Source organism: Haliotis rubra, unplaced genomic scaffold (genome assembly GCF_003918875.1).
Source record: "Haliotis rubra isolate DU_JTF1 unplaced genomic scaffold, ASM391887v1 Scf6, whole genome shotgun sequence".
In the NCBI taxonomy this organism is placed as follows: Eukaryota; Metazoa; Mollusca; class Gastropoda; order Lepetellida; family Haliotidae; genus Haliotis; species Haliotis rubra.
This window is the reverse complement of record NW_025767301.1, coordinates 5255856-5275387: the sequence shown is the minus strand read 5'-3', so window position 1 is coordinate 5275387 and position 19532 is coordinate 5255856. Positions and strand designations below refer to the sequence as shown.

Genomic DNA, 19532 nt, shown 5'->3' with positions numbered 1-19532 from the left:
GTTGTACAATAAACAAGAAGTTGCCATCCATATACTCGTCTCATATATTCACCAACTTCTAAATGCCTCTCAAGAATCTCAATGACATTACTGACAATCTAAAAAAATTCCTGAACAAAAATGTCAATTAATACGTCACTACTTCACTGTTATACATAAGCTGAATTGACTGATATGCCAGTGTTTCTATTTTCTAAGCACAAGTCAGAGTGGAAAGGTTAGTGTCCTCATTCATATGTATATATTACTTTGTAATTGGAGGTTTCTACACGTGTATATAGAATATCATCACTTTGAAAATGTACCATGTGATAACTTCCGTTTATTGAGAAGTCAAGTAGAGAACCTATCGGGTGAGAAAAACTGAGAGATTGAGATTGCGAGCGAGTTTTTGAGATCGCGCCAAGAAGGAAATAAAAGATAACATAAAAAATTCTCCTCGGGAGCACTTCCCTTTTTATTCGTCTATTGCGAAATTGGCTGCGGAATTTAAATGGGGTAGTGGTAACATATAAATACACACCTACTGAATGAAAATTTTAGTTACCCACCTAGACTGTTACTATTCAGCATTTCACTGACACTTTTGGGAGCTGAAGTCTTTTTTAACTGACGCCATCCACATCAGCTAGAAGGGTGCGCAGAATGTTGATCAGAAGCCGACCCGACAAAATACTTCCATGGATGTGTTCACCAGACATAGGTCGAATACTAACTAAAACGTATTATGATAACCGTATGCCAATATACATAAGAAATAAGTAAAAAAAACAAACTGGTGGCGCCAGAGAACTTTGGTTCTCCTTGGCTTTAAGGGAATAACCGTGGCGTCAATGCCACGAAACTACGTCAGATGCATGAGGAACACTCCGTTTAGGTGAGCTACTACTTCAGGCCAATGCACACTTCACCGGTGACAATGGCTAAAGGTGAAGATTGTGGCTTTGAATTACAGGGGGAGTAGCTACCATTGTAAAAAAAGCCCGGGCTTACACATGATTGTTGCTAAAAAAAAGGTTGGGCAAGCCCTTAATACTATCTAAATATAAAACTTTGCAACCTATATATCGGGCTTACGCGAACAATTTGGTTCGCTACGCGCATGAATTATTCTTTCCCTAAACACATATAAGACCTGCATGGAACACCTGCAACGATGATGTGATTGCCGCCGTCGAGGCATATCAGGGACACTAAAATGGACACTTCTCTTGGGCGGGAATAACAAACATGGATACACAATGCCGGATGCCTTTAAGAACGCAGTCACGTGTAACAAGTGTTGTATTTGGGACTACACTTTCTCAGTAAAGCACAAATTATCGTTCTTTTGTGATTGACTCCCATCCAGGATTCGAAATGCATGTACCAGCAATGTCACCGTTGCCAAAGCATCACTTATCACTTTTAGTTTTGATTTGTGCCACACAACGTCTTGGCACTTATTATTCTGTTGGCCAGACAATCATTTTAAGTTAAAAGTTACACAATTCATCTACACAGTGTAAAGAAATAATCTTAAACGTTGTAGCGCTTATTATTATGCAATGAAACCGCCAGGTCAGCAAGCGGGCTGACAAGCAGTGTCACCATGCAGGCTAACAAAAACCTACGGTAGTTACAGATGGCCTCGCTGTCCCCGACTCCACATAGTGAGTAGCGCAAGTTAGTCTGTCATACAGGGGTTCATCTACTACGTTATAAAGTGTCCCTGGTTATACAGACACTGTTCAAAACAAATATATCCAAGAAAGCCCATGCAAGTCTAGAATATATGGCAAGTCTTGATTTTCAGTTTCTGAAAATGAAGAAAGTCTCAGGGCTCCTGTTCATTATATTTTCTCATTTTTACTATGAACTGTTTGTTCTGTAAAAATATGTTCATTTCAGAGACTAGTTGTTAGTCTGTATATTGGGCCAGCAAAGCGAAAAACGAGTTGTGCGCAACAGATGAAAATGACCAGTTTATCGTCTGGCGTTCTGTCGCTTGTAGCAATGAATTTCTTGCATTTCGATATATGCTAACGCTCATACGACAGTGAAATAAAATATATATGTTTTTAACAAAATCGTTGTGGTTTTCTCCGACTTTTGACATATAAAGTCTGCAATCAATCGAATATCAAAATCGTTATGTTGTTATTGATGTTTGAGGCATAAGAGAAAAGCATGGAAGACAACGAACGTTCCCCTCCCGTTTCGGGGGAATCAACCACAACGCACACACCAACAGACACAGACAACACAGTAACGTCGGTTGATTCTGGTAAAACAATTGACGAGAACACGGTCACAATGGATTGCCTGGATTTCAAAGTGCCAGGTAGCATGCCAGTGCCAACAACAAGCCCTCTTTCGTCAGAGGTAAAACTTAAAACAAAATCAAATTCTTCAGAAGAAGACACAGAGGCGAAAGAAAATAATGCAACAGTAAACTCATCCGGACAAGACACTAACAGTAAACAGAAGACTGACACGAAATCAAATGCTTCAGGCTTTTCTCCTGCAGAACAATTAAGAAATGCACAAGTCACTATTCCGTACAAAGAACCTTCATGGAGCGGACTATGCGACGAATCATACCAGTTTGAAGTGCTCAAAAATGGTTCTATTATTGATAACGTTGATCTAACCAAACAGCCATTCTATGTTTTTGGTCGACTGCCCAGCTGTGATGTGACAATGGAACATCCTTCCTTATCTCGTTACCATGCTGTTGTACAATTTTCAGCAAGTGACAGTGAAAAACGAGCGAAAGGGTGGTATTTGTATGATTTAGATAGCACACATGGAACTTGGATCAACAAAGTTAAGGTTAAGCCAAAAGTATACAACAGAGTTCGAGTTGGCCATGTTGTGAAGTTTGGAGGAAGTTCTAGGCTACACATTCTCCAGGTATGTATTTCTGTCATAGAGTGCAGATTCTTGAGCAGCAAGGTTCCCAAGTATTTAACATGAATATTGATTGTTGACCATTTGTTAATAAATGCATTTTTTAATGCAGAAAAATATAACGTCATATAACCTGGATTACTTCTGACTGCAACCTACTGGATCTTCACCTTTTAATACTAGGTAACCGCCTCCGTGGTGTAGTGGTTAGAGCATCTGCCCGGAGAGCGGAAGGTCGTGGGTTCGATCCCCGACCGCATCATACCAAAAGACGTTAAAATATGGTACTTGTTCGTCCCTGCCTGGCGCTCGGCATTAATGGGTACAACAAGGACTGGTCGGCTCGGAGTCAGTATAATGTGTCTGAGTGGGGTATTCATGCTTCACTGCGGCATGGTATCTAAGTGGGCTAGCACTATAAAAACCAGATTAAGTCTGGGCTAGTACAAGCAGCCGCACATACACATACACATGCATGCACGTCATCATATGAGCGAAATATTCTCAAGCACGACGTTAAACCCAATTTCACCTCACCTTAATACTAGGTTTAACAAGGATTCCTTTGACTTTCAGTCATAAGTCTGAATATTGTTACTACAACCTACCTTTACTATTCATTACCACTAAGTGTACATACACATCACAATACTTCATAATGTAATGTGTAAAATTTGTTTTGTGGCCAGATGGGAAACAACAGGATATTTATTTGATAATGTATCTGCTGTAGACAAACCAATGAAGTTTGTAATAACAACAATGGGTAGGATCTGTGTAGGTCTTAGGGGGTTGTAACAGCATCTGCATTTTGAAACAAGGGAAGCAACTGTCAAAGCATGCATGTTTCCGGGTATTCTTATAACATATTACTACTTTCAAGTGTTCAGTTGCATTTATCCTTCATACAAAATATAGATGAAATAACATGACATTGAATATTTTGCTGAAGGAAACTGTCATGCTACTGCCACTCAAAGCAGTTTCACTTGTCATGATTTCAGTTGTTTCCTTTCAGTTCCGTAACAATTTAGGCGGGATTAGGTAAATAATCGTCAAATGGGGATCAGGCTTAAACGGCCCCATGACAAAACGGCCCCAATTTTGCTTGACTAAAATGGCCCCAAATTGGCCTGGTGCAAAACGGTCCCGATGTTGCTATCAACTATGTTCAAATGTATGTGCAAAACTAAGTCTGTTAGCTTACTGGGACAATTTATTAGTTGCTATATTCCCAATAGTCTCACCAAAAATTGTTTGTTTTAGTAACATGTAACTTGTGTCAGAGATTGTGCTCACTGGTGCTCTGTATGTACCTGTAGTTGTTTTTGAAAACAACCACTTCTTGAAATTGTTCTCAAGTCAATTTGTCAAATATGCACCACTTGGTTTGATCATCTTCATTCTGATGCTTCTTTTCATAGGGCCCTGATGATGATAAGGAGGAGGAATCTGATTTGAGTGTTACTGAGATAAAGGAACAGAGAGAACGACAAAAGAAGGAAGCAGAGGTCCTTCACCAGGCAGAACTAATAGAGGAAGAAACTAGAATGCAGAAGGAGAAACAGAGGCTGGAAGACAAGGGATGCACATGGGGAATAGGTAGGATGCATAACATGAACATTTGGAGCAACTAAATATATTTATCTCACAAAATAAAGCATCCTGTACTCTGGCTGGTGTTTAGATTTTGAACTGCACTTGCCATCTTTCACTCCAAAGGGAGCTGAATCTCAACTTCAAGGCTGTAGGGATTAGAAGAGGTTATGCCCATTTGCTATGCCCTTCAGGATGTGTGGATTCATTAGGCTTAATATAACAGTGAGAGACCCCACATATATAACTTGCCATGCACTCTGACTTCACCCATTTAAAAGTAGTTTAGAAGGAAAAGAGAATTTCAGGGACAGAAATGTTTTTCATGTGTTACACAGGGCACTTACAAAGGCGTTTAGGCATGCCCTTTAGACATGATGGAATTTAAGAGAATTAAGGTGAATTAATTATGATTAATTATATTTCCTTGTTGTAGATGAAGATGCTGAAGAAGCTAATGAAGACAGTCCATTCATGCCATCGTCACTGATCCCAGAAAATGAACATCTCTATATTGATGATCCCAAGAAAGCTCTTAAAGGCTATTTTGAGCGAGAAGGTGGGATACTTTTGTGAAGTTTTCAGTTGAACCATTTGTTGTAAAAGTATTTTTTCATAGGTATGAGTTAAATGAGTTGAGTTGACAGCTGCCATTGTAATGCCGAATTGTTGTTATTCTCACCATATAAATCATTCAATAATCTTTGTTATTTTTCAGGCTATGATTTACCGGAATACCAGTTTGTAGAGTGTGGACAAGGGAAACACAAGTGTATGGTTGAGTAGGTACAAGGGAAACGTACTGGTGGGATGAAATAAGGGAATGCCACTTCGTTGCTGTATTTATTCACAAAATTTCCCCAATAGCAGAATACTTTAATTTGGAAAAAAAATTTAAGCTTCATCTTATAGCTGTTTTTGTAGGGTACTTTAGGATTAAATTATGGCATTTAGATTTACTGTTTTTGTTACAAATGGAAACTTTTCATGAATGTTTGTTAACATAAAATATGTTTTATGATTTAAGGAATATCAGATTTAGATCATTTCACCTCCCCTTTAAAACAGGCCACATCACAAATACACACTCAAATAAGCTCCTCACATTCCTTGCTAATGGTGAAAGATTTAGCTGCATTAAACATTCAGCTGACTTTGAATGTATCAGGTGAGCACCAGTGCCTTGATCCTGTTGTCTCTGCATCCTGCTGCTCTGATCAGTATGTGTGTGTGTGCAGGTTGCCTGTAGATACCCCGACTGGGGAGCCGGTTGTTGCAGAGGTGGTGGTGTCGGGGAAGAGGAAGGATGCTGTTGTTGCCTGTGCCCTGGAGGCATGCCGCTTGCTGGACAAGTATGGGGAGCTTCGGAAGTCCAAACATGGTATATGTTTCTTTTTACTGTGAATACTGTGTAGGGATGAATAGACACTGTAGCAGAAATGGTAACTAGGTGTTGCTAGGTAGGGATTTCCTTTCCCTGTAATTTCTTCCCCATTATGTCCAAATTTGATGAATTTGCAGATCATTTTTCAGAGTTTTTAGTTCTGCAATTGTACATTTCAGTTTTTGATGTTTGGGGCTATTTAAGATACAATTTTTATGTCTTCCCCTGTTTTCTATTTGTCAGTCCCAAGTACCCAATGCTTGTCATTAAATCTGACAAAAATATTGTTAACTACCTTAAACAACATTCTCACTTGTTAGACTGTTGGACACCTGAAACAAACATCTCTTCAATATTACACAACTCCATGTCTGTATTTGTTCTGAAGACAAGTTTCAGCATTTCTGGTTTGAGTGCAGGAATGTCAATTTGCTTATCACTATTTGCGTGGAGCCTCACAACCCAGAACAACATTGTTTACATCACATTTTTAATTAAAAACTAAAAACTCTGAAAAAAAGATCTGCAGAACAATAGATTTATACTTTCAGCAGACATCTCAAACTGGTAACAATTTGCACCAATATCAGTTGTATATTGATGTTTCTGGACATACAAGGTTGCTTGTGTCGAAAAGACAGCACCATTATTGTTAGCTTCTAACTTCCTTGACATTTTGACATAAGATCTTGACCAAAGCCCTTGTTCTGTTGCTACATTGTGAGGTGCTGTGTTCATGTGATGAAAGTCATGAAAGATAAACCATATTTATTTCAGAAAGTCACAAGAGGAAAGAAAAGAACTGGGAAGACAATGATTTCTATGACAGTGATGAAGATACTTTCTTAGATCGGACTGGTACAATAGAGAAGAAACGTGTCCAGAGAATGAAGAAAGCAGGGAAGATAGAAGACAAGGCAGAGACATATGACTCCCTGGTGAGTTGACACACAGAACCCAGTTGTATTCATCTCAAGTACCATCAGAAATAAATACCATGATTTATGTACATGAGGACTGGCCAGCTTTTTTAATCTAGAGAGTTTTCCTCAAAATACCAGGTGGCTTCAAAGGTTCTATTACCCTCGGTAAAATATACTACACCTTCTGGTAGAAATATACTACACCTTCTGGTAGAAATATACTACACCTGGTAGAAATATACTACACCTTCTGGTAGAAATATACTACACCTTCTGGTAGAAATATACTGCACCTTCTGGTAGAATATACTACACCTTCTGGTAGAATATACTACACCTTCTGGTAGAAATATACTACACCTGGTAGAAATATACTACACCTTCTGGTAGAAATATACTACACCTGGTAGAAATATACTACACCTTCTGGTAGAAATATACTACACCTTCTGGTAGAAGTATACTACACCTGGTAGAAGTATACTACACCTTCTGGTAGAAATATACTACACCTTCTGGTAGAAATATACTACACCTGGTAGAAATATACTACACCTTCTGGTAGAAATATACTACACCTTCTGGTAGAAGTATACTACACCTGGTAGAAGTATACTACACCTTCTGGTAGAATATACTACACCTTCTGGTAGAAATATACTACACCTTCTGGTAGAAATATACTACACCTGGTAGAAATATACTACACCTTCTGGTAGAAATATACTACACCTGGTAGAAATATACTACACCTAAATATACTACACCTTCTGGTAGAAATATACTACACCTGGTAGAAGTATACTACACCTTCTGGTGAAATATACTACACCTTCTGGTAGAAATATACTACACCTGGTAGTGGAAATATACTACACATTTCTGGTAGAAATATACTGCACCTTCTGGTAGAAATATACTACACCTGGTAGAAATATACCACACCTTCTGGTAGAAATATACTACACCTTCTGGTAGAAATATACTACACTTTCTGGTAGAAATATACTACACCTTCTGGTAGAAATATACTGCACCTTCTGGTAGAAATATACTCCACCTTCTGGTAGAAATATACTGCACCTTCTGGTAGAAATATACTACACCTTCTGGTAGAAATATACTGCATCTTCTGGTAGAAATATGCTATACCTTCTGGTAGAAATATACTGCGCCTTCTGGTAGAAATATACTACACCTTCTGGAAGAAATATACTACACCTGGTAGAAATATACTACACCTTCTGGTAGAAATATACTACACCTTCTGATACTACACCTTCTGGTAGAAATATACTACACCTTCTGGTAGAAATATACTACACCTGGAAGAAATATACTACAACTTCTGGTAGAAATACACTACACCCTCTGGTAGAAATATACTACACCTTCTGGTAGAAATACACTACACCTTCTGGTAGAAATATACTACACCTGGTAGAAATATACTACACCTTCTGGTAGAAATATACTACACCTTCTGGTAGAAATATACTACACCTTCTGACTTTACAGAATTACAATATTTATATGGGTTTTTTTCATGAGATATAATTTCATAAATGCATCACAAAAGCTAAGCATGGGTGTAAAGTGATATAACATGCAGGGATGTCGTACACATACACATTCTTAATTTGTTGTGACCGTGATAGATGAAATGATTCTGTCAGACATGTATATAGAGCTGTGTGTATTTTTTTCAGATGACAAAACATACTAATGTATCCAAGGAAATTGAAGAAATTGAAGCCAAGCTTGAGAAGGCTAAAGCAGGTAAATTTTATATACAATATTTAGAGTCAAATTTACTTTTTGTGGTATTGTACAGGAGGAAAAGGTTTAGGGCTAGACAGATTTCAGTGTTACCACCAGTGGCAGGGTGTATGTTAACGGTATGTACCTACAGAGACATTGTTAAAGTGTTAGCTCATCATGCTGAAGACCCAGGTTCAATTCCCCACATGGGTACAATGTGTGAAGCCCATTTCTGGTGTCCCCTGCCGTGATATTGCTGGAATATTGCTGAAATCGGCGTAAAACTAAACTCACTCACTACAGAGACATTGACTGCCCAGGACTGTAAGGTGAAACAATTTTCTGTTCAGAGTTGTGTCTTTTAGGAATACCAGTCTGCAATGAGAATAGGTTCAAAGCCAACATTTGCCCTAATAAAGATTCTTTATAAGTCAGACTTGCGTTTACCTCCCACACTGGGCTGACACTGTATATACTGTTTCTGGTGGTGTTAACCCACATTCTAGCACGACATTGTGTGATACTCGATTCTGATTGGCTGAGAGCTCATCAAAACCGTACTTAAATGGCAGTTTAAAGACCGCCAATTAAAGTGACCGATTCACTGCGTATGAATACAACGAACTCGTTGACCCTATTGTTTGTAAACAAATATGTCGGACATCGGCAATTTCTATCTCGGCAGCATCTTTGTTGTTTTTTAAGTAAAAAGCGAATGGTTTGAAGAAGAATTTCTTGACCCTAATCTTAGTGAAGAAACTACGAAGCTGGAAAGTCCGTCAGCAGCGCAAAAGCGGCAGTAGTATCTTCAAACCGGGTCCAGATCTACGCGTGTTGACGTCGGCCCACACGTCCTAACCTGACCGCTTCTGTCTCGGCCATAATGCCCAGTCCTTCCACTTCCACTGTCCATGTATCCCACATAAATCGTGGCATGTCAGGTCTTTTCCAAATTGGGAATAGTAGGGTGGTTACCAACAATTATTTCCGTGAATAAAGTTAGCGGCGACTAAACTTAGCGAGTTCATGGCTTGAATTTGGGCGAGTCGATTGTCATACAGTAGGGGAGATCAATAATTCGCTTGAGAAAACTCAAATTATTGTACTTGCTCACAGTATAAACTGTATTTTTTTTATTTATGTATACTAGCCACATGAAGAAGCTGTGCATTGTCAAAATATTATCCCAGTTGATAAGTACGATAACAATGTCATTGGTACATATAAACTTTAATGGAGGGATCATGAGACCATAAAAAGTCGGGAGAATTTCAATTGAAAAGTCAATCACAATGACGTCACGAGTCCACAAGCGGGACAGGGGTCACACGACCATGTCACAAGCTCAATAACGGGTATGTCCACCATCGGCATTGAGAACAGCAGTGCATCAACGACACATAGAGCCTATCAAACGTGCAAGGAAGGCTTGTGGGATGTCACGCCAGATTCTCTCAAGTTCTGTTGCAAGGTCAAGGACGTTATCTGGCGGATGATGAAGACGGTGTAGACGTCGATCCATCTCATCCCAAACATGCTCTATCGGGGAGAGATCCGGTGAATTTGCAGGCCAAGGCAGTAAGTCAACGTTGTGATGTTGCAAGAAATCCATAGCAACCCTTGCTGTATGAGGGCGGGCATTGTCCTGTTGGAATGTTAACCCAGGGCCATAACGTTGCAGAAAAGGAATTGCCACAGGTTGAAGAATCTGATCCCTGTAGCCCACACCAGTTAAGTTGCCCTGAACAATCACCAAAGGAGTGCTTTGGCGTGCCGTTATTCCACCCTAAATCATCACGGAACCACCACCAAAGCGATTCCTCTCCAAGACACAGGCCTGTGCATAACGTTCTCCCACGCGTCTATAGGCACGTTGACGTCCATCACTATGGGAAATGTTAAACCTGGACTCATCTGTAAAAATAACATTTCTCCACCAAAACAAGGGTCTGCGGACATGATTTTGGCACCAGATTCGGCGAGCTTGTCGATGACGTTGTGTCACGATAGGCCATATGGTGAGACGTCATGGTCTGATCCCGTGATGACGTAAACGCTGTCGAACTGTGTTGGGATGGATACGGCAAAGTCCTGGGATGGTTCGGGCAGTCATCACTGCAGTCTGAAACCTGTGGCAAAGATGGGTCACCCTTATCCATCTGTCCTGTCTTGGCGTTGTTACACGTGGACGTCCAGAACGTGGCCGATCGATGACGTCATTTGTGTTCTGGTAGCGTCTCACCAGTGCAGAAATGGTGTTCCGGTGGCAGTGGAAATGTGCAGCCACTTGTAGTTGAGACATTCCCCCACGGACCATCACAATGGCCTCATGACGTTGTGCAGGCGTGAGCCTTGGCATGCTATGTGTTTCAATAGCCGTTTAATTTTTTGAACGATCGCAAGGGCAGGGTTGATCTTTCCAAAGTGACAGTATTGTGTGGCATTCATTTGCTCTGTTTCTCTTTCCCGGAATGCACGCGCAAGAACGTATTGCACGTCTCAAGGACGAACCCACTGATGTCACGGGACGTGGCACATGCATGCATGTTGGATACATGTCACTAATCTCTGAGTTCAAATCCTTATGTGTCTGCACAGGTTTGATAAATTTAGGTTTTATCTTTTTGTATGCACAGTTTCTTTATGTGCCTAGTATATGTTACTTGTTACAAATACAAGCATACTGGTTCCTTAAATAAAGCAATTATGTTGTTGAAAAATGTCTTATTTTGTTCATTACACAACCTGTCCATCAACGGGACGATTCCAAGCAATTTCCAGGAAAAAGGCCCCTTTGAGCCTTGTGCGCCAAACAGTTCATTTTTAAAACGTTTATCAGTTGTGCTAGAATGAAGATAAAGCTACTCTGTTTTCAGTCCTTTATCGATGATTTAAGACCGCTAAATGTAATTTAAAACCTAACGCGTTCAGTTTTTTAAATTACATTTAGCGTTCTTATAACAAATCATCATAAAGGACCGCAAAATTGAAAACAGAGTAGCTTTATCTTCTAACTATGTCACATACTCACTTGTCAGTGTGTACCTGTGATATCAGGACATGCTGTATCAAGCCAAGGCTAAAGACGTACTTCATATCACCTGGTATAGAACTTCACATTAACATATTTTATTGCTACTTCAAGATTACAGAAAATGAAAAGACTGATTTCCCAGCAACATCATATTTCACACTAGGCCAAATATAAAAAATGTTGTGGCTCCGATTACAGCTCTTTTAAATTTAGGGTAGGTAGGTAGGAATTTAAAAATTATGGGTTTTTTTAGAAGTAACGTACAAACTAATAACACATTTATCAATGTGTAATTGTTTATTTAAACAAGCTTGCAGCCACCATTTCGACTTTCTCTATCAGAATGACCGATGTCCGACAGTGCGGACAGAAAAAAGAATTGTATTTTAACAGTTATTTTATTCATACTGCTTTAAAAAAAGTAGGGTCGGCACCAGAATTCAAGGGTTGGTCGGGTAATCGGAACCACAACATTAATTTTTTAGGCCCTATGCCATGCTATACCAAGCCTTTGAGCTTACTAAAACACTTTTCGGAAAGACTCAGAACCCATAGCTGTTAGTCTGTAAGAAATGTTGTGTTTTGGCTGAAAACATTCACTGGTAGAGTCATGGGCTTCAGCTTTTACTTTTAATTGAGAAACTCACTCACTTACTTTTAATTGAGAGTGTATGAAACCACTTATCTATCCGACCCGTGAAGGTCCGGGTTAGAATGTGCCTTCAGTAACCCATGCTTGTCGTGAAAGGCGACTAACGGGATCGGGTGGTCAGACTCGCTGACCTGGTTGACACATGTCATCGGTTCCCAATTGCGCAGATCGATGCTCATGCTGTTGATCACTGGATTGTCTGGTCCAGACTCGATTATTTACAGACCGCCACCATATAACTGGAATATTGCTGAGTGCGGCGTAAAACTAAAACTCACTCACTCATTTATCTATCCTGCTTGTAATGATGAAATATACTTTAAAACATTTCGTATCTCAGATGCTGCTGCCTTCGATAATGAGGAAGTTGATGCTCTGGATGCCTACATGAGTGCAATCAAGTCTGGTGTCATGGATACTAAGACAAAGATGAAGCTCAAACGTCAGCTGATTGAGTTGAAGCAGGAAGAACAGAAACTACGTAGACTTGTCAATCTAGCTAAACCTGCTTCACTCCCAGAACTCAAGAAGTAAGTACTGCTAATCTGTGTTTGTTATTTCCCAATGACCCCCTTCCTGCTCACGTTCACCAATGTATGTAATTAGCTGTATTATATAGTCTTGTTTAATTGCACAAACTGCTAAATGTGTGCAATTGTATTCTGATGGTATTGATGCTGTTCATACCATTCACTGCTGATGTTGATAATTTCTCTGGTGTATTCTATGATGTAATAAGAAAGGTAGGATATTTTATGCATGTCACCTCCTTATTATATCATGATGCAATGTTTCGTATAGATTCTTACACCGTTGTCAAGCAAGAGTGAAGTACTACAGCACAGATGTATTGGGATCATTTGGTAATCAAAACAGTAACAACTGCAGGAAGCCAACTGTTCATGAGGCAGAAGAAACATACATAGCTGATAAGATTAATTAGTAATGATGGCTGGGGTGCTCTGTTGTTTTATCAGTTAGTTGTAGGCAGATGGGATGAGATATCCTTGGTCTCAGCTACTCTCAAATATATTTGGTAATTCTGTTGATGTGTAGTTTCTGTGGTTCCAGATTTGTCCCCCCTCCACCGAAGCCTGTGGTGAAAGCTGCCATTCCTTCAGTCGGGAAGATCCATGTGGGACCCAGGAAACACTTACCAGTGGTGTGTATGCCCAGCGTCACTGATGGAGATTTCATAACGATGCTCTCACCTTGATAGTAGTTGCATAAATATGTAACCTGGTCCGAGTGAGTGAGTTCAGATTTTTGCCGCTTTTAGCAATATTCCAGCATTATCACGGCAGGGGACGCCAGAAATGAGCTTCACACATTGTACCCTTGTGGGGAATCGAACCCGGGTCTTTAGCGCGACAACCCAACACTTTAACCACTAGGCTACCCCATTGGCCCATTGGAAGGATTCTGTATCATGTGAAGGTCGTTCACATGAAGGGAAACAATGTTAACACTTCAGTATGGTTCCCAGTAGAATCCTTTTGACGAAGAGGATTTCACTGAACACTTAACTGTTGGTACAACAACAGTTTAAAGTATACTTATGACAAAAGATGATGTCATATGTATACTTTAGGCCTTTGTTGTCAAGTCCAAAAATACCTTCCCATATAGCTATTTTTTCAGTGACTTATGTTAGAGCTTATAGCAGAAGTATTAAGACATTTGCCATATCCAAAACGAACTATTCTTGTAAAATGTTAAAGGCAATAGTAACCATTTCACTGAAATTTTCACATCAGGGGAGTATTTTTTTTTATATTCCCAGGAAATATACAGACTATCCAAATATCTATTTCACATTCTCTGTCTAGAAGAATGTGAAGATACTCCAAACTTCTGCATTGCATCTTCAGAATGCTCCGTTAAAACTATGTTCCTGTCAATTAACAATAATTATTACATTTGAATGTAAAGGTCAGTTTATCTTTCAGACTTTTCATAGGACAACGTTAACAGATGTTAGTCATACCATGATATTTTCATTTTTTAAATGTTAGGTCATAGTATCCTGAACAGAACTGGTAAAGCTATGAACAGGCTTTCTGTACCTACATGAGTGACTGGGGCGGTGGGGTAGCCTAGTGGTTAAAGCGTTGACTCGTCACGCCGAAGACCCGGGTTCGAATCCCCACATGGGTACAATGTGTGAAGCCCATTTTTGGTGTCCCCTGTCGTGATGTTGCTGGAATATTGCGGCGTAAAACCAAACTCAGTCAGTCAGTACATGAGTGACTGATCATCTTTACATAAGAACTACTGCATAAACAGAGTTTATTTTTATGTGTACAAAATCCATTTCATATTGGTTACCTGTACCAATTTGTAGCCAACACAAACAAGAACTACAATATCAAAAGGAGCTGATGAGGAAGAAGAAGAAGAGGAGGAGGAAGAAAGTGTTACATCTACAGACTGTAATAGGAACACCTCCATGGTGGGTGGTGAGAGACTGCAGTCTGAAGAGCCAGACAGTACATCAGGCAAGGTTAAAGCCCCCGCTAAGGTGCCTCCTTCCGTCTCAATGGAAAGCGTGTCATCAAGCACTGTTAAAGGTCCTGCCATGCCTCCGCCCCCTTCAGCTCCCAGCCAATCAGCTGAGAGTGTGAGTTCTAGCAGTGTCAAAGCACATGGCAAGGCCTCTCCGAGTCCTGCTGGCTCCGGAGTTCCTGACAGTACAGAGGGTAAGTGTCATGTGGTGAAGGTCATTGGTGTAACAGGAGTCAATAATGTGTCATGCAAGTGTCTCACAGTTCAAGTTAAATGATAATTTACATGTGTCATACACACATGATACACGATATGCCTTTGTTTACTTATTTATTTACAATAACATTGCCAAACAACTACTCTGATTAGCATTACATACTGATGTTGCACTTTCTAACAAAGGAAAGAATGTGCAGTTTCTCATGAAAATACAGGAATTATGATTATCTGTACAGAAAGTTTCAAGTTTTATATAAACTTCTGTACAGCCTAGATTTGCTACATGGAAAGAATTTATCATTTCAAAGATTTGTTTTTGTAGATATAATTGTATGTTTTATCAGCCTAATTACCGGTATGGTAATGTGTCGCGGACAGTGGATTCCATGAGGGGGCTAATGAAAAATTATTTTCCGTTAGCACTGTATGTTTTTGTATAAGTGTATGCATCTGTAACAGCTATTTTTTTATTGTTATTTGTAGTTAATATAAATTTGTATTAAGGTGGTTGATGATACTTGTTATCCCCCACCGCACGTTTAGCACGAAGCAAGGGATATAGTATTAGGCTACGTCCGTCCGTACGTACAAATTGGAATATCTTAAGAACCTTTCTCTAGATTGTTTTCATATTTGGTACCTATGTTCATCACAGTATAAGAAAGGTCCAACTCAGGTTTGGTGACCTTTACCTTCATTTCAAGGTCACAAGGGGACTTTAACGTTTTACCTGCATGTTAAGCTATCTCAAGAACCGTTCACTGGATTTTCTTCATATTTACATTGTAAAACCAAGCTTTATCTAGGGAAGGCGCAGGGCCCAGTCGATTTTGGTGACCTTCAGCTTAATTTTTAAGAACAGTTCACAGAGACTTCTTTAAGCAAAAGTATATGTTTGCATGTTTGAACAACTAAAAAGTCAGTCTTGCAAGCAAGATATCAAGAGCAGGTTGACTGAGTCATCATGTTTTTGTTGACATTTAACTTCATCTTAAACTTTCATTACTTTATAATTTTGATTTGATAATTTGCGTTGGGGGATTATGTCACCTTAGTGACAATGCTTGTTTTTTTTTTTCTTTATTGATCTTTCAATCATATATTTCAGAACTAAGTCAAAAGAATGTTGATACAAAAGCCAAGAAACGATCTTCTTTGGATGATGTCAAGGTGGGTTCTTTTATCCCTATGATTCAAGCATCACAGAGTCAGCTGCCATCATATTTTGTTGGAATGCAGCTCTCATTAAGACTTTTGTCATGTTAACCCCAACAGCTAACATTTGCTGTAGAAGTGGTAAATGACATGACATTCTTGTTACTAAGTGTTGAGGTCTAAATATGTGAAGGATTGTTATCTTGTTACTACTGGCAAACAAGGATAAGTTGGACTGGCGCGAGAACGTGTTTACGAGGAAGTATGCAGTGCATGGCAATGAGCAAACCCATTTGGTTTGTGAAAGGTAGAGTAGATATAGGCTAGTGCAAGTGCAGTGCATGACGATGAAATTGATTCCGTGCGTAGCTGCACACGCCTTGTTCATAAGACTCTCACATGGTAGGTGTAGCACTCCATTTGATCACGGACAACCTGGAGCCCCTTCGCTCACAATGGCAAGTGCCACTGGGCTGCACTCATACATGCTAATACAGGTCAGTTGTCAGGTCGGTGCTCAACTTATCCTGTGTGAGGTCTGTGTATGTGAAGGGCTGTTGTCCATCCTCGTCTGTCCATCTTAACTTTTACAAGAGCACAGGTGGCCCATTAATCTAAGGCAATATGTAGAATTTTGTAGTGTGGCATCTCTTGGGAAACCTTTGATCATACGTTCTAATCCTGGTTCACCCTGATTATGTTTTTAGGTTTGTCAAAATAATACCTGTGTTCATGGCTTTCACCAAAGTGGTCACTGCAAGGTTTCCTCTCAGTTGACACAAGTGATTTAAGGGAACTTTTGTTCAAAGCAGTGTGAAACAAACTCAGTCAGTGACATTTTCCACTTTCACCACTTTGCATGGTGGATCCTAGCGAAAGTTTTTCTAAAAGGTACTCACATTTTGACATGAGTGAGTGAGTAAGAATGGTTTTATGCCACTTTTAGCAATATTCCATGATGGGGGACACCAGAAATGGACTTCACACATTGTATCTATGTGGAAAATCGAGCCCAGGTCTTCAGCGTAACGAGTAGACACTTTAAAGGCTCTATATCACACCCCACCTCTCTAAAAATAAATGATGCATTTCTATCAATTGTCAGCCCTCAGGGAAGTTGATTCCCCCCAAAATTATGTATTTAGATTACAATGTTGAATTAAAAAGTTTGAATGAATTAAAGCAAAGTTGCAGTAAATAGACTCTTGCACCCTCTACCGGCCGGACATTATTTCAAGCGAACCCCATAGACTTATGTCCCGTGGATCACTCTTTACAAATATCCTACCCACTACTTGTGATTCCAACCAGTTTGGCAAACACTGACAACACACGCGTGCGACAGTTTTCGATGTACAGAACAATTGTTTACATTCCATATTTGGCAAGTGTTCTCAGTTTGGAAGCTCTTCGCCTCGAAGTTTCAATTATCAATTTCAGGCAAGTTGTAAGCGATAATAAGTCTTTTATTGTATCAATAGAAAGCTAAAGTGAGTGCATATGCCCCAATATGTATAATATAGGCCAAATATGGTTGAAAATGTGTGACATTGTGCCTTTAACTATCAGGCTACCCCACCACGTTAACATGGCTGACAATGTCGGCCATTTTGTCTGACCCCGAGTCTGGTTGTTATTCAGGTGAAGAGCAAGAAGCCAAAGACTAGTGGCAGTAAGCAGACAGGTGGTTATGATGACACAGATCCTGATTATGCTGTATGGATGCCGCCCCAAGGTATTGTTTCTTGTCACTGGTAAAAGAGACATAAAAACTTGATTATCTCATGTTGTCAGTTTAATATGTGTGACAGATTCAGTTTGTTTGAAATATTAGTGTTTGATTTCCATAAGTGTTGGTGAAAGAAAATTAAGATTTCAATACTTCTCTGCCCCTTCAAATGTGCTTAATGTCACATTAAGTATATGAAAATCTCATTACACCAACCAATAGAGTTTGAGGTTATTACCCTGCTATGAAGAATGCTGAATTTGTAAGACACTTGTAAGATGACTTCTAAGAATCAGTGTGTTTTGATAGCTTCACATCTTCAGTTGATTTCGCTGCACATTTTACAATGTTTTCATGGGTAACTGTGTTTAGGCACTCACCCTTCTATTAGACTTGATGAATAAGTTTACAAACATAAAATGCTCCACATATGTCTTGAAGGTCACATTAAACTTGCACAACCAGTGGTATGTACGTGACTATTGATGAGAGCCTTACACTTTGTGACAGTATGTACTGATACATTATACATTGTGTTGTAGGCCAGAGTGGGGATGGCAAAACTCATCTGAATGCCAAATATGGATACTGATGGACATCACGCACTTCAACACTTCATGGGTGCTTAACTCAGCTAATAGATGTTTATACTGTTCCTTGGTAATTGTATAGTTTTGTACAGATGTGAATAAATTTTACAGACAGAAGAATGCAGTGTTTTTTGTGAACAATATTGGTAGAAGTTCTATTTCTATTTTTATATCTACATGATCTGTTTGCTGTACATTGGTGTAGTGTTGTCTTTATTTTGCTCATCAATATGATGGGCTGTTAGTTGGTTTGTTGTTTAACGATGCACTCAGCAATATTACAGCTTTATGGTGGGGGTCTGTAAATAATAGAATCTGGACCAGACAATCCAGTGATCAATATGAAACAAATGCTCCTGACACTGGTTAAGACAACATTCACTCCATGAGCCAAGTCACAAACTAGGTATCGAATCCTCATCAGTGTAACACATTTGTCCAAAAGGCATTGGATTCTTCATCCTCAATAACCAAGTGGATCGAGCTGATTTTATCATGATATATTACCTTCAACAACCACTACCTACCATCACACCTTTCCTCATGTCTGGTTTGAATGACAACAGTAAACAAATGTCCAGGTAAACTTAGCAACTGAATATTTGGCAGATCAATAGAAATGCTGGAAACTGGGTTAACTCCATGTCACATTGCAAATGTATGTGGTGTCTGCTGAAGTGTGATCAGCAGGGCATGGAATCTCTGATTAGGAAGGGCTTGGAGTTGCATTTCACTGACCAGACATCACAGACAGGCATGTTTGGAATGGGTCGAGACATTAATAAAACAGACGAGGGCCCCATTTCACCAAGCGATCATAGCACGAAAGTGATCGTAACTCCCATACTTTCACATTGACTTACGATAGTCATAGCGTTACAATTGCTTTGTGAAACGGGGCCCAGGACTAGGCTCCAGTACCGTTCACTGATGAATACAGATACTGTTTAGATTTCACAGACTGTTATGGTTGAGTGTGACAAAGGAAAAAGATTTCTTGATTCCCAAAGGTGGCTCCATCATGATTTCCGGTGGGATCAGAAGAACTGTAATAAACCGATCTGTATGTCCCACACCCTACGTGGTCGACAT

The 19532-nt window shown here is 39.6% G+C and overlaps 1 protein-coding gene across 2 annotated transcripts; it reads left to right on the top strand.

The window, feature by feature from the left end:
• Positions 1 to 2053: 2053 nt before the first annotated feature.
• Positions 2054 to 18560, top strand: LOC124255297 (kanadaptin-like). 2 transcript variants are annotated; one of them, XM_046689176.1, is made up of 13 exons: positions 2054 to 2895; positions 4317 to 4494; positions 4925 to 5047; positions 5207 to 5270; positions 5727 to 5869; positions 6650 to 6810; positions 8505 to 8574; positions 12583 to 12772; positions 13299 to 13404; positions 14587 to 14941; positions 16075 to 16136; positions 17763 to 17856; positions 18393 to 18560. In XM_046689176.1, the coding sequence occupies exons 1-13, from the start codon at positions 2170 to 2172 to the stop codon at positions 18440 to 18442; spliced, it is 2322 nt and encodes a 773-aa protein (XP_046545132.1). In that variant the 5' UTR covers positions 2054 to 2169; the 3' UTR covers positions 18443 to 18560. The 2 variants fall into 2 exon arrangements, with proteins under 2 accessions (XP_046545132.1, XP_046545133.1); XM_046689177.1 differs by having other exon boundaries at positions 2055 to 2895; positions 13314 to 13404.
• The last annotated feature ends 972 nt before the right edge of the window (positions 18561 to 19532 follow it).

What these genes read in the sequence shown, in the direction of transcription:
- LOC124255297 (XM_046689176.1), top strand. Translation starts at nt 2,170, where the DNA reads ATGGAAGACAACGAACGTTCCCCTCCCGTTTCGGGGGAATCAACCACA. An exon ending in GCTTCGGAAGTCCAAACATG is followed by an intron (nt 5,870 to 6,649) that starts GTATATGTTTCT and finishes TATTTATTTCAG; the next exon opens with AAAGTCACAAGAGGAAAGAA. An exon ending in AGTTCCTGACAGTACAGAGG is followed by an intron (nt 14,942 to 16,074) that starts GTAAGTGTCATG and finishes CATATATTTCAG; the next exon opens with AACTAAGTCAAAAGAATGTT.